The sequence below is a fragment of the Thamnophis elegans genome, chromosome 1 (assembly GCF_009769535.1).
Source record: "Thamnophis elegans isolate rThaEle1 chromosome 1, rThaEle1.pri, whole genome shotgun sequence".
Taxonomy (NCBI): domain Eukaryota; kingdom Metazoa; phylum Chordata; class Lepidosauria; order Squamata; family Colubridae; genus Thamnophis; species Thamnophis elegans.
The window spans coordinates 152,889,909-152,905,193 of NC_045541.1; the positions used below are offsets into that span (position 1 = coordinate 152,889,909).

General features: G+C 37.1%; 1 protein-coding gene across 1 annotated transcript in view; it reads right to left on the reverse strand.

Annotated features, from left to right (window-relative positions):
* SYNE2 (spectrin repeat containing nuclear envelope protein 2) overlaps window positions 1-15,285 on the reverse strand; it is a 258,629-nt gene that overhangs the window by 53,175 nt on the left and 190,169 nt on the right. Inside the window, exons 84-90 of the mRNA XM_032235484.1 lie at window positions 11,700-11,849; window positions 9,284-9,454; window positions 8,265-8,398; window positions 6,725-6,917; window positions 2,462-2,641; window positions 1,777-1,899; window positions 404-558 (exon numbers count right to left, since the gene is read on the reverse strand). Of these exons, the coding sequence (XP_032091375.1) occupies window positions 404-558; window positions 1,777-1,899; window positions 2,462-2,641; window positions 6,725-6,917; window positions 8,265-8,398; window positions 9,284-9,454; window positions 11,700-11,849 (1,106 nt within the window). The remainder of the gene's footprint in view (window positions 1-403; window positions 559-1,776; window positions 1,900-2,461; window positions 2,642-6,724; window positions 6,918-8,264; window positions 8,399-9,283; window positions 9,455-11,699; window positions 11,850-15,285) is intronic.

The following is a 15,285-nucleotide window of genomic DNA, read 5'->3' on the forward strand; positions in this document are numbered from 1 at the left end:
TGGATGCAGTTTAAATATCCCACTCTCTGATAAACTCTTTTTATAACTTAAATGCCTTCATTTTTTATGCTGTCTTACGTGCTTTCTAGCACTTGCATATTATTAAAAAATTATTTCAACTTACTGGGCTGCAGTTCATACATTCAAAAGCAGATTCCAAAAATCCTATCTCATGGAACTATTCCATGAGTGCTACATGGAAAGATTACTAGACTATAACCAAAACTAAAAAATGAATAAGGCTGCTTATAGAAAATAGCTTTGGAGGAAAACATCATACAGTATATACAATATAGTTTAGTCACAGAGCTTTCAAGACTTTAAAACAATTTGGGTGCAAATAAAGTGACATAAACTACTATGATGAAGTTACATCAGAATATGAAAAAAAAGTCCTCTTTACCTGCATTGCTCCAGAACTAGAGCGGTTTTCTGAGTCCACTGCCGATTAAGGTTTTGTAATCTCTTTACAGTGAAGTCACAGAGTGGCAATTGAAAGCTGACTTCATTCAATCTCTCCATTTCAGGAGACAAAGATGTGAGACTCAGTAACTGGCTCTGAAAAGAACAAACAAATTAAATACTAGAAAATTGTGTTGGTTTGATTTCTTGCAAATGTTACCCAAAAGAGCAAATCACTTCTTTGGTGTACGAAGAGGAGCAAAGATCTCCAGATCTCTCTATACAATGTTGCATACCATAGAAATTACCCTAATAATTATTGATTAATGGGGCAAGTCTTCAGACTAGTTTGCAATATCAGAGAAGGGTAAATATAATGGGGGGCCAAGAGCTCCTCCTCCCCCTCTTCCAGTTTTTTGGAACTAATAAACATTCATTATTTACTGGAAGTTCATTAAATAGTACCAGGAGCAACGCTATACATTTGGAATGAAATAATTCTGAACGAAAACCAGGAATTTGAACATTTCAACAGAATATGCACTATTTTCACACAAAATAAAGAAATCCAAAACTTATTTTCAAAAGGTCAAAAGTCAGAAATCCTTGCTCAACACTAAAATCTACTGTCTATTCCTACACAATGTAGAGTTATATTATAATAATATAATTACAATTGTTAGACTAATTTATATCTTGCTTTCCTTCAGAATAGTTCAGAATGATGGTCACAGGTTGCCCTGTTTTAAGCTAATTTGGTTAATTGAGTTAATACAACTGGCCACAATTGAGTTTTGTACATCAGGACTGCTGAATTACATTTCCCAGGCAGGATCTCTTCTTTGTAAACTCCTTTTCAGAGTTACAGTGCATGTGAAAACATGCCTCACGAGGAACTATAGGCATGTGATGTTATTCTGTTCTCTATCAGGTAACAATTCAGAAAGATTTCTGGGTAAAGATGTAAAAATGTGTCACATTCAATCATTTCTTGGCTGGGACACCTAGTTTGGCATGTTCCATGTGCAGCTAAAGAGTGAAATATGCACAATCAAATCTAGGCATGGAAACAAATACACATTTAGGTACAAATGATATGGTTGCAATTGGGAGTGGGAATGGAGTGGGGAAAAAGCTAAGGAAACTGGAGGCTGTGTACTAAGAAAAGGAATGCATTTTGCTTGAATATTGATGCCTTTCAAAAGTTTTGCAATCTGATGCCTTTCATATATTTTGAATTTTAACTCCCAAAGCACCTTCTGATTATATCATGCTGCCTTGGGTGGATGGGAGTTAGAGTTCAAAACACTCAGGAAATACTTCATTGCCTTAATTGTCTTAATTGTTTGTATACTACTCTAAATACAAGCTTACCATGAAGAGTTCCAAATTTGTATTGTTTTCACATAAATTGTCCAGTATTTCTGTGGAATCTTTAACATGATTTTCCAGTTTTTCCAAGGAATTCCCAAAATTCTCCAGTTGTAAAAGACCATACTGAGGGAAGAAAAATTGCGAAATACTGGTATTTTATCTGATTTAGCATATAGTTTCAAAAATATAGTTTATACCTGAAAAAAAATGGCAAGTAACAGAAATAAATTGGGCTGTGGCCATAAACCAGAGATTTAACACTTTAAAATGTAAACAAAAATTGAAAAGGCCAAATGTTGCATCATATACAACTTTGAATTGTCTATTGCTCTGACAATTAAGTTGCTGTCTCCAACAAGATGTCAGCATGCCCACAGATCTTCCCTATGTATCTGTTTCCTGACTCTCTAACTTAAAAAAAAACACAACCATTATTAGTAGCTAGCTTGCTATATATCAAACACCAGCTTTCATATTTCTCTCCAAAGCATGGCTTTTTGAAAAAATATAAATGAGCAGCGAAAGCTCAAAATACCTTCTCAAAAATCCAGGGTGGCCCATTATACCCAATGTGTGGGGAACCCAGATATATAAATGAAAGATATTTTCTAAATACAGCATTCAAGAAAACTATACAACTTCCCACTGTCTTTTGAAAATGCTTATGTCAAACAATTAGCAGTACTTGATAAACATCTGCTTTCATCTGTAGCATCTTTTCCAGAGAGGAGATCCTTTGAAGTGGCTGGGCTTTCTGTTGAAGAAGGCTCTGTGTTTCTGGTTCAGCCAACTGAGTTATACTATCCCCTGATTCAGAAGCTTGAAGATAATATTCTTTGATGTCTTGAAGGCCAAGTTGCAGTTTCTAAAAATAAAGGAATTATACCTTAAGAGAAGCAATGCAAGACCCCAAAACTAAGATTCTAAATGCCGGATTACAAGGAAATACTAGAAGAGCGAACTATTCATCTAACTCTTACTGTCTTTTGTCTATGCTCATTTTCAAGCCCTGATTTTTCACTGCTATTGGAACTAAAGAAATCGAGAATGTTCATACAATGCAGCTGAGGTGCACTTTGTGAATATTACACAGGTATCCCAAATTAGATCTCAGCTTCCACTGGGGCAGTGTTCCTTGCTATAAATCCAGTGCTAAAACTGTTACATGTAGCTGAAAAAAATGTGCCCCACTTTAACCTAGGATCTTATAATTCAAAACAATGTTACAATAACAATAGTAATAGCAAATATAAACAATCTTTATAAACTTAAACTGGAAAGCACAAAAGAACAAACTTTTCAACTATACTCTAGAGCAGGGGTGTCAAACTTGCGTTGTCATGGCACTGTCACATGAAATATCAGGACTTACCCCCTTCGCTAAACTGGGTGGGGGCGTGGCCAGCATGTGATGCATCTGGCCTAAAGGCCACAAGTTTGACAGCCCTGCTCTAGAATGTGCTAATTGAGGAATAAGACACATTGAACTGGGTAGGTCTATAGAATAGAGGTGTGGAGAATGTTATGCAATTTCATATGTAAATTTTTAAAAGTGGAAAAGGTCTGAGCTTAGAAAATCAGATTAGGGAAATACATCAGTCCAACCTTATTCCTATCTTGCGTCTTCTAGATATGATATCCTTGTAATGAGGAGATTACAACAAGCTAACCAAACTAGAAGATACCTCAATAAAGTACAACTGATTTGAGGTATATACATGCCAGTGGTGGGTTCTGGATCCCATTGCAACCGGTACAGTGCATCAGGGCCAGGCATCCACCACATGCATGCGCGCAGCATGCACACAGTGCACGCATGTGTACTTACAGCCCGTGACACTCCAGCTGCTCGGCGGAGCATCGCACAGGCTCCATATGCTCTGTGTGCATGTGCATAAGCCCCGTCGGCTCAAATACAGATAAGGAGGGCAGGTGGGCCCTCCGGAGCACTGTACTGGAATGGTACCTGGTGCTTCCATCAGGCACCGGTACGCCCATACCGGGGCATACCGGTCATATCCCACCCTGATACATGCAGAGAGTTTGGCATGGTTATCTTTGTAGGTATTGAATTGGTGGAATCAGGTCCCAGAACTCAAGAAGTCCTATTACCTTTGCTGCTTCTTACTTATCTGATTCATGAATTTGCTCACAGTACCTTAAAACACCATTCAGACAATAAATTATGACAGCCACCATTTGCAAACTAGCCATGGCACCGAAAACCATGCTCTCCAGTCATAAGCACCTTAATTTTGGTAGAGGGTATATTTGAACAAAACCACTATATCTTCTGAAAGACAATAGATGGTCTTCACATAAAACCTAGATTAACCAGACTGATGAGGCCCCAGAGCTTCGATCCTGAACATTTTTGGGGTGGCTTAATTCTCTTTAACTTTCTGACTGAGCAATACAAAGAAAGTTAAGAAAACTGTAGCTTGGTAGGTCTATTTTATGGAAAGGGAGGGGGAAATGCAATTGAGGAGCACCTCATCCAAAGTATATAATTTAATACCATTTCGATTTAACACCAGCTACCTAAAATCATGCTTTTGAGAATGAGAATCACAGCTTTGTAGTTAATGGGCATCAAATAAGTAGAAAATGCTAATTTACTACCATTAACGACAAATTTTGCCAATAGGACTGATGCTTGTCTGGCTTCCTAAGCCTTTTTCCCCTTCTCACTGCTGCTTTTCAGGCTAAATGAGTTCCTTGCTCTGAAGGGGTCCATTTTAATTTCTTCACATTAGGCTTCCTGAGCAATTTATTAAGGCCACACACACTTTTCTAACCATTTGCAAAAATGCAGAGAACTTTACCCTAAATCCTCAACCTCAGCTAAAACTGTTAGCATGGGGAAAAAGAAGATTAGGCTTAAAAGCACAACAAGTGGTCCGACAGATTCTTAATAGTCATTCACAACTGAAAAGAACATGAAAAAAAAAGAATCATCCCCATCCATTAGGGTTCTTTAGAATTACTCTTTATAAAAGAAGAATTGTTTAGCTCTCCACTGCTATTTTTTGTTAGGTTGTAGGGCGGACGGACGACTATTAACACCAGATGGCTTTACCAATTGCTTCTTGTTTGACAAAATTATCTTTTTAAAAAAAAAAAAAAACTGTTGTCCAAAGTCATGGAATTATATTGTAGAAAGCTGCTTCTATATTATTATCACCCGGCAGAAGCATTTCTACTGCTGTGTTTCTACTTTTTACTGTATTACTGGGGAAAATTCTGAAATATTTTCCCCTACAGTATAGATCTGTTAAATTGATATAAAATGCAGGTGGGCTGGCTCTCATCCTGCAAATACTACTGTACACGCCTTTTTTTTAGTTCTAAGGTCAAAGATCTCGGCATAGAAGAAAGTTGTAATAAAGGTAAGCACTCAGAACCAGCTGAAATGTTTTTGGCTTGGAATCATGACTAGGACCACAAGCCCTAGATACTCTGGCAAGAAATTGAATTCCTTGGAATAAATGGTAGATTCAGATTTATCAGGGGTTTGGGAATTCTTACTCCCCATCCACATCTTTGTGGGAAAAGATAATTGATTTTTGCTTTCCCCCACCTATAGTTTACACTTCTTTTTGAAAGCATGTGTTCTTTGGAAAGTACAGATAACCCTGATACACACAGGGTGAATTGGAATAATTATTCATCTGGCAAAAGTCTTTACCAACATGAGCTGACTCAAGGATTGGATCCAAGACATTTAAAACACAGTGGTTCTGTTGTTGTGCTTTAATGTTCTTTGAATCACCTTTGTAGAGATAAATTATAGTGAACATTTTTAATAATAAAAAATGGACTTTGTTTCCTTCACCAACCTTTAATATCATCAGTATTTGATTGAGAGGAGCATTGGTGGTCGGTGAGAGCTATTTTGCATCCCAAAAGTGAAATTACAGTTTTGCTAAGTTAGTAACAGAAGTCTAAAATAGGAGCCGAAAAGGATAATAAGTTGTGTTTAATAAGTTAAGTTTGTGATCTTCATGGCCACAATTCTTCATATAAAAATTTTAATTGCATTAGGGAAGTCTACAGGACAAATGGAAGTTTGAATTTTGATCAAATACTGTTTTGGCCAAGTTGTTTTGTTGTTGAAACAAAGCAACAAACAACACTCCAATCAATTCCAAATTGAGATATTTGGTATCTATGGACAGTCAAATTTTGGTATATGCTGGGAAAATCCTCTAAGCCAGTTAGCTTTACAAATGCAACTAGCTGGTCACTTTGAAATATAAAGTGATGGATTAGAAATTCCCTTACTTTAGCCTTAAGATAGCCCTCCAATTATAATTTACATCTGAACATCAACTTGAGATCATTGTGCTGCTGAAGCAGCATGAAACCGAATCAAACAGATCTGGCAGGAAAGCAGATTTTCAGTGGAAAAGTACAAGCCCTTCCCTATGCAAACTTTTGATTTTCATGGAAGAGGAACCAGGGTGAGGTCAATGAGCTCTAGGAGTCCAACTGGCCCACTACAGAGCAGGGCTGAATGCCTCCTGTGGCTTCTGGAAAGAACAGAGCCAAGGTTTTCTCTTTTTTGGTTCCAGTAAAACATTAACCTGATGGGCGATATCTACAAGTAAGATATTCCTACTGACAACCTATGCCATTTCCCACTACAGCAATCTCTGCCTTTACCACCATGAATGTTGGAGAGCACTGCTGCAAAAGTTATAGAGATGACAATGGTGATCACATGATGTCTGTGGTGGGCTGGCAGCAAGGGACTCATACTTGGGAGGGACATAAGGAGGAGGCAGCAGAGGAAGGGAAAAAGAGTCCCCTTCCCTGCTACTCACTCCTCCAACAAAAGCAGACACTGCCGTTCCTGCCCTTATGTGAGGGTAGCAACCTTGCTTGGCTCTTTTTCAAGTCAGGAAAAAAGAAACATTGGCTTCTTCTTACATTTTTCCATCCTTACTTTTATATTCTCTGCCTTCTCCTTAAGAAAATCCATTGTGCAGCTTGAAAGTGTATCAGGCATCAACTGGGAATCATACTGTTCTTCATATTTGTTTAGTTTGGCTGAAACCTCTGTATAGAATTCCCACAAGTGCAAATGCGCACGAGCTTTCTGTAGCTTCTCTTCAATATTTTTGTTTGTCAATATCCACCTATAAAAGATATAAAAATGGAATACAAGACCAAGCAAATTACTCAGCATTATTTTTTTAAAAACAACATGAGAAAACAAAATCCACTGATTTATTTGTAACAATCGAATTAAGCAATTTGTTCTGGAGGCTGAAAATATTTGTACTTAAACTCCAATAAACCTCTAAGGATTCTTTGCAGTAAGAATGTCTTTCAGAGGGAAACTTCATTTCCAAGGAAGATACATTTTTCCTCCCTCCAATGCCTTCCCATTTCTCTTATGATGTTTCTGGTCAAATTGGAGGCAATGATGGAACAAGCACAGGATTTCTTCCCACGTGAGTAATATTGTGGAGGAAATCCAACCAACATGGTTATAGCTCCTACCTCCTGAGCCAAATGATAGTTCCAAAGAGGGTGTTCTCAATTCTCAGCTCACAAACAACTTGCCTCAAGAGAGGGTTGGTACTGCCCATCTTTAAGGAGACAGTCTTACCTGAACAATATACAACCTGTCTGAAATCTTCTCTTCTTGAAGCAGATTGTTGAGAAGTTGGTAGAGCTATTGTTGCATAGAACCCTGAAGAAAAAGGATTATCTGGGGCATTTTCAGTCTGGCCTTAAGCCTGGCTATGGGACTGAAAGCACACTGGTTGTGTTTTGGCATAAACTTCTGGCAAGGCTAAGAGCAATGTGACTGTTCCACTATTGCTTGAACTCCGAGTAGTTTCATTGTCATTTATCTCTACTCAGAGCATCAAATTTATTTCTGGGTACAATTCAAAGTATTGGTTGGAACTGGGAGCAAGCAACTAAGTGCATGCCAGATACTGGGAGTGGTATGGTATGAATGGACTGAATTTCTTGTGCCACAGAAAATGAGTGAGATTGGAGAGTCTGAAAATCCTTTTGTAAACTTATTGATGCTTCATGCACACAAAGTTTGAAGAGCATGAGGGTCTTTAAAAAAACTTTCACAATACAATCTTTTTCGTATCTCCTGCTTGAAATTAAAGCAATGGTGGTAGACTGAATCCTTAGTTTAAGGTACCACCAGATCCTTAAAAAAAACATTTTCTTATTTTTCTGCCTAGGAAGGCTATAATTGCAAAAACCATTCCAAAAATTTAGATAAACAGCGGCAATCAGCACAACAGTATCCAGTGTGCAGAGCAAACTAAAGTGATTCATACAATCAATTTGTCCCTAAAAGATAAGGATGACCAAATTAAAACTATTCTATTGATCTCCTACATAACTTAAGCAGTATCTTATGTCTGGTGGCAATAACTGCAATTGTATTCGTCAGAAATAATTTTTTGAAGTTGGACTTCTAAATAGTGAAAGGGGAAAAAAAAGTATTGTACCTTGTGCGTGCCTCTTCGTGTTTTTGTTCAATAATCTCTGAGAATGAGGGATCACACACTTTCTTCAGGTTATCAACAGCAGTCTGGAGTCTAGCCCAGATTTCTTTGTTTCCCTCCGTTTTATCTTGAAGAGACTGTGGAAAGAAATGCCACTTAATTAGTTACAAATGTGATAATGCTTGAGGAGATGGTTATTGGTACACTACCTTACATCCATCTTTCCAAGACAGCATATTTTCACCAATTTAGCAGAATGTGGGCTGTGACAAGGTTGCCATTGGTGAGCATGCTTTTCTAGATTGGTAAAAGGTATGTGGGTGTGGGTGAGTTGTCTTCCAGACTCCTTTTCAGGATGGTTAGAAAGCAGAAACATCTTTCACCCCCTGGTCCTTTGGGGCTTAGAAATGTACTCACCAACTTTGTACAAAGAATATGTGCTACTCCCAAAGTGAGAGTCCTGAAACTAATGGAGTTCAATTCTCATTACAGATTAATTCTCCAGAGCTTTCTACAGATAATCCCTAAAGCAGGGGTCTCCAACGTGGCAACTTTAAGCCTGGTGGAATTCAACTCTCAGAATTCCCCAGCCAGGCTTAAAGTTGCCAAGGTTGGAGACCCCTGCCCAAAAGGATGCTGGTTCATGCTCCCTCTCATTTTGCTCATTGCACATCATTTTTTCTTTTCCCAAGTTGGAGGAAATTGCAATTTGCTGGTTTATTTCATCTGTAAAATCATGACTTATGCTTTCTACCCCAAGTAGGATCAAGCATCAGGGTTCGTTCTTGATGTTCATTCTCTGGTTTTTAGGTCTTGCATAAATCATTCTGCTACTTCATTTCAAACTGGAGAAATACAGTATGTGGGAGGAACAGGATATGGGCCCAGGATATCTGTTATGATTCAATCGTACAACACCGCCACATACTCATTTGGCATGAATATCTAGAGAAGCTCCTTATTTTTAAGAAGGAATATTATGGAACCATGGAGTTCAGCACATTGGTCTTTGTGAAGCATACCTGGAGATCTTCCACTTGCTTTTTCAGTGACTTCATTGTAATGAAAGGGTTCTTGCTATGCTCCAGGCAATACACAGTATTTGCAAGCAACAGCCTGATATCATCCCAGGCTTCATCATAACTCTTCCAGCACTCTAAAGCAGACTCTGTAGAAGACTTCAGCTGGGCAACCTGCAAACATACAAGCCTCTGCTTTAAAAGGATGTACATGAGATTACTTACTAGGACATTTGAAAACTGCTCAAGAGACACCCCCTGTTGATTTTCTATTACATCATTTTCTTTCTAATACATGCTGGATAAAAAAACCCTCTTTATTTAATAATGTAATATATAAATGATTTCAGGAATACTAGTACATGCTTCAAATGTTCAAAGGAAAAAAAATCACCAATCTGTGTAAGAGACTGCAGTATTAGAATAATTTTCATTATCAATTTAATTTGAGGACAAAATCCTGTTGTGCTTGTAGAGTTCATTCCAGCATGCTTAGTTAGAGGAAGACGTACAGGAATAAAAGCACTGGTTTCACTGTCTTGAATGCTGACATCTCAGCAGGAAAACTCACAAATTCAGAAATGCTTGCAGAGTTTTCAACTGCAGAAGGAACAGACAACTCAGCGGTAAGTTTTTGTTCCATGAAAGCTGAAAATTGCTATTAAACCGTTTTGGGTTGCTATTATTTCAAAGATTTGTTATAAACTGTCTGCAGTTAAGCAGCATCTATGGAACTTTGGTAGTTATTGTACCAAACATAATTAATTAATGGCTGAATTGGGAGATAAAATCTGGGTTTCCTATTTCACTTTTGCCAGGATAGCCCCAAAACATTAATAGTTAAGGTTTCAAATTGGAAAGGTAAAAGATGATATTCTGAGCCGCTAATGTCAATCAGAATAGACAATATTTTACTAGATGTGCAAATAGCCTCATTTCATAATACATTTCACATTTCATTATGTGCTAGACAAAATCTGCCATCTTTTGACTTTTCCAGTTATAGAAGGTCAGTAGTGGATTATGTTCTCTTGTAACTGAGATCTCACTAAAGACTGACTTTTAGGATGTGTCAAAACTTATAAATTTAGCCATCTGTCAAAAATATCCAACAGCCACAGAATTTTTTTTAATTTACTTATTGGCCTATGATTGGCCTATCAGATATGTTATATAGAAGGTAAGCATAGCGTTTACTCCTTCAGTCTTCTAGTTCTGCTGGAATCTCAGGTCATCCAATGGATTAATAGGAAGCTCAAGTATTTTTTCAGACAACTCATAATAATCTTGTGGAATTCATTACCTTGAGAGGTGGAGATAACCATTAACTAAGAAATGCCAAAACAATCAGGTGGATAAACAATCAGTAGCAGCTATTCATAATGATGACATATGATTAACTTCAGTATTAGATTGTACTGTTGGTCTTTGATCACAATAAAAATAATTGATGTTTTTTCTCTATTAGAGAAAATATATTTAAGTCCTAGTTTCTAAGGAGCAAATGGAGCCTCCCTGGCTCCCATTTATTGTTGTTTGATTTCTGTCTGGTCACTAAAGTCATTTAAGTTGACTTCTTCATTAATTTAAATTTGTCAGATCTAGTAGGATGGCACATATATTTCACAGAAAATATCATAGTTTTAATTTCTAACAATCATAAAAGAAGATCCTTTCAATTCTGGACATGTGAGTGGGTAGGAAAACTGCTTTTAATTATTAGCAATGGAAATATCCTTTTTCTGTCCAGACCCACTATAGCAATAGCACTTACTTATATACCGCTTCACAGTGCTTTACAAGCCCTCTCTAAGCAGTTTACAGAGTCAGAATATTGCCTCCAACAATTTGGGTCCTCATTTTACCCACCTCAGAAGGATGGAAGGCTGAGTCAACCTTGAGCCTGGTGAGATTTGAAATGCCAAATTTCAGTTAGCCAGCAGTCAGCAGAAGTAGCTTGCAGTACTGCACTCTAACCACTGTGCCACCATGGCTCATAACAGCATCTACAATCATCTATGAACATTTATACATTAACTTGTTCTTAAATAGAAGTTTAAGTAGATGACAGCATTTCAGTTATAAGATATAAGTGGAAGTGATAAAATTAAGAAAGATTAGACAATACTTTTGAATCCAAATGATTGCAGACATGCAACAGAACTATTCATATTATTCAACTATTCAGAAGCTTGAAATGCACATGAAAATCTGAGCTTCTTCTGACCAAACTATATTTTGTACTCATTTGTTTTTTCTTTTCTTTATACATATTTTCAGAATATAGATATCTCATGTTGTCTTCAAAGACCCTATCTTTGTAGAGAATGGTTTCAAATCCTAGCTGGGAAAGAAACCACTGGATAACATTTAACAAGTCGCTAATTCTTTATACATAGCCAAAAATAAAGATATTAACCTGATTGATAATGCTAGTTCTCATTTCAGCCAAATCGGTGGTTGTGAACCCTACTTTCTTGGCAGCATCAGCACAATCCTTTAAAGCTGTGAGGTTGTTTTTAAGTAGATCCACTTCCTTAGACTTCACAGCAAGCTGATTTTCTATCACCTGATAAATAGACATAAGAGGAAAGACATTATTCTTTGAGTACAATTTAGGAAGGGGGAAAATCAACATTTAACATTATAACATGGGGCATATTTTCTAAAGATCAACCCAAAGTAACATTTTAAATTAAATAGAACAGAAGTTTTTGTTAAATAACATAAGAACAACATAAGCTAGCCCAACTGGGAGAGGGGGGGGGAGGAGGGGGAGATATACAGTAGATATAGATGTATGTATGTATGTATGTATGTATGTATGTATGTATGTAGGTAGGTAGGTAGGTAGGTATGTATGTAGGTATGTATGTAGGTAGGTAGGTATCTAATCCACCCTTAAAATTATGTAATATACAGGTTCAATATCATGTAACCATACAGGTTAATAATAATCAATAAGTCCTCTCTTTTCCCCATTCTAAACCTTTTCCAATCTGTTTCAGTGGATACTCCCGGTCTCACTGCTTTGAGAAAAAGACAAGTTTTGTTCACTTATCCATTTTCTTTAGGCTTTGTCCACCTTGATCCTATACTACCCATCACAGCTCCTTTTTATCTAAACTGAAGAGTTCCAGGCAGTCTTTTGTCATTAGACAGACCATCAATAATTTTGGTTGTCCTTTTCTGTACTTTTTTCCAATTATGTTATATTCTTTCCAAATGCATCCAGTGTTCCAGAGGGAGACAGGCTGTGGATTTGAGTAAAGGAATGTCAGGATTACCAATTTTATTTTCAATCTTTTCCTAATGATCCTTAACATGGAATTTCCCTTTTCCACACACTGATTCAAAAATCTTATTGATCTTTGACCCCAATATTTTCCCAGATCAGATATAGAGAGCTCAGCATATACAAAATCCAGGAAAAGGTGAAGTTTAGCTGCAAAGTGCAACGTAACTGCCACTTAGGTAACTATTAATTCAGTGTAATGAGTTCTTTATACATATCTCCACAATCACGGACCCGGATTGTTGGGGGCAATATGCTGACTCTCTGTAAACCGCTTAGAGAGGGCTGAAAGCCCTATGAAGCGGTATATAAGTCTACTGCTATTGCTATAAATAAGTCTACTGCTATTGCTCAGTTTTTATTCCAAGTATTTTATTATTATATTCAAACTGGTGTCATTATAGATCTTTAAGGTGGGAATCTCCAAACCATAGTGATCCAGTACCAGGCTGAGGCCCATTTGAAACTGGGCTGTGGAAGTGGGGGGAGGGGGGAGGAGAAAGCACACGTGTATTGCCACTCACACGGAACCATTCCTCCCCTCCCCCACTGGTCCACAAAGCCAGAAAAGTTGGGGAAAGTTGCCTTAAGGGAATTATGGCAGATAAGTACTTAGATTGACAGAGTTGCCCATTTATTTTTACATTTTGAATTCTGTTAGCAATTCATAAAAGGACAAGCAATCATGCCACTAAATTTCTTAGGAGCCTTTGATGGGAAACTTGGTTAAAGGTTTTTTGAAAATCAAAATGCACAAAGTCAGCAGGTTCACTTTCATCTACATGCCTGTTAGCATTTTAAAACACTCTAAGAGAGCTGAGAGACAATTTACCTTTATCTATTTATTAAAGGCATATTCCGCCCATCTCACCAGCAAGTAACACTTTATGGAATCTACAGTATGTTGATTTTTCTTCAGCAAGACTTGTTCTGCTACATATTTAGTCTTTTTTTTTCCTGTGACAACCATTTCTACAAATTTTCCTGGAATAGATATGATGTTGACTAGTCTATAATTGATAAGAATTCGCCTAAGTCCTTTTTTAAAAATAGGTATCACTTTAGCTATCTTTCAGTCTTCTGTCACTGAGACTGATTTGAGAGACAAGTTGCATATTTTGGCTAGATCAGTAATTTTACATTTGAACTCTTTTAAATTCTCAGGTGGATGTCATCATGACCTGGGGGGTTTTACTATATAGTCTCTCAATATGTCCTAGAATATTTTCTCTTGTCACTTCAGTTTGCTTTTATTATTCTGTTTCCCGCCCTGAGAAATTCAATATGGGTGCAGCAATAGCAATAGCACTTATATACCGCTTCACAATGCTTCACAGCCCTCTCTAATTGGTTTAGAGAGTCAGCATATTGCCCCCAACAATCTGGGTCCTTATTTTACCAACCTCAGAAAAATAGAAGGCTGAGTCAACCTTGAGCCTTGTTAGATTTGAACTGCCAAATTGCAAGAGGCCAGCAGTCAGAAGTAGCTTGCATTCTAACCACTGCGCCACTGTGTACATATCTATCTTAAATCCCCCATCCTTGGAAAAAAATCCTTAGTAAAAATGTCTATTAAACAAGAACCAGATCTCTTTTATGGGATTACACATAGTACTTCCTCCAATTTTTGCAGAGAATAACAAACCTGTGTAATTGAAGAATTCAAGGTGGTGTGTATAAGGCTCCACCCTTCTATAGTGTAAAACCTAATCAACCACTCCAGACTGGCTTTCTATGACTTGAAGATAAGTCTTCTAAGTTCCAATCCACTATCTTTACCATTATGCTTTTGATAATTGTTCTCTGAAAGAGTTGCTTACTCCTGAACCAGGTCCGGTCACTCTTTCTTAGTCTAACTGATAACACTGGAGTAGTGATGAAGGCAAAATAGGTGAAAATACAAATACTGCCTTTTTCTATTTGCATGTAAGGTGGACTATAAATGTAAGAAGGAAAGACAACAACAATCAGGAAAGAACAGCCAAGCATCCACAAAGTTTAGATACCTTCTGAGTTCATCTGGAATTAGGAAATCTAAGTTAGAGAAGCTACGTGCATAATTTTATTAGCAAAGAATAATATTAGAAGTATGTTGGCATGATACCTTTCCCCCCCTAATAAGAAACAACAGTATTTTTATGTAAATTAAGTATAAAACCCAAATTAAGTAATTTACGTAGACCATGATCTTTTTTTAATATAAACTGTGATATATGCTTATTTATAAATGTGGCTAAGATTGGAGGAGGGGAAATATCGCTTGTTCATTTTTAAAGTTTTCTTTTAAAATCTTGAAAAATTCTTCCTGGTTTTATTTAACTTCTTGATTTCCCTTCTTCTATCCCCTGGTGTGTGTACCTGCTCACTAAGAGAGTTTCAATCTGTCCCTTATTTATTTACAAAGCCTCTTACTGGCTAGTTGGAATGAATCTGCATCTCTCAGCTAGAAAAATGAAGATGCTCCAGAGCTCAATAAAACATTGCAGAGAATAAATAGCAAAATTACTGTTACTTTTCAGTTTGACTATAGTAGAGGAATGGGGTAACCATAGCAATAAAGCAAAAAATAAACGTTGCACCTTGTAAGAGGAAGGAGTCAAGAAGGACACAGCAAATATGATTTGCCACTATTATTTTGAGAATAACACAATCTTCCTCAACATGGTACCCTCTAGATATATTAGGGTCAAAGGAATTTTGCTCCAGGTTT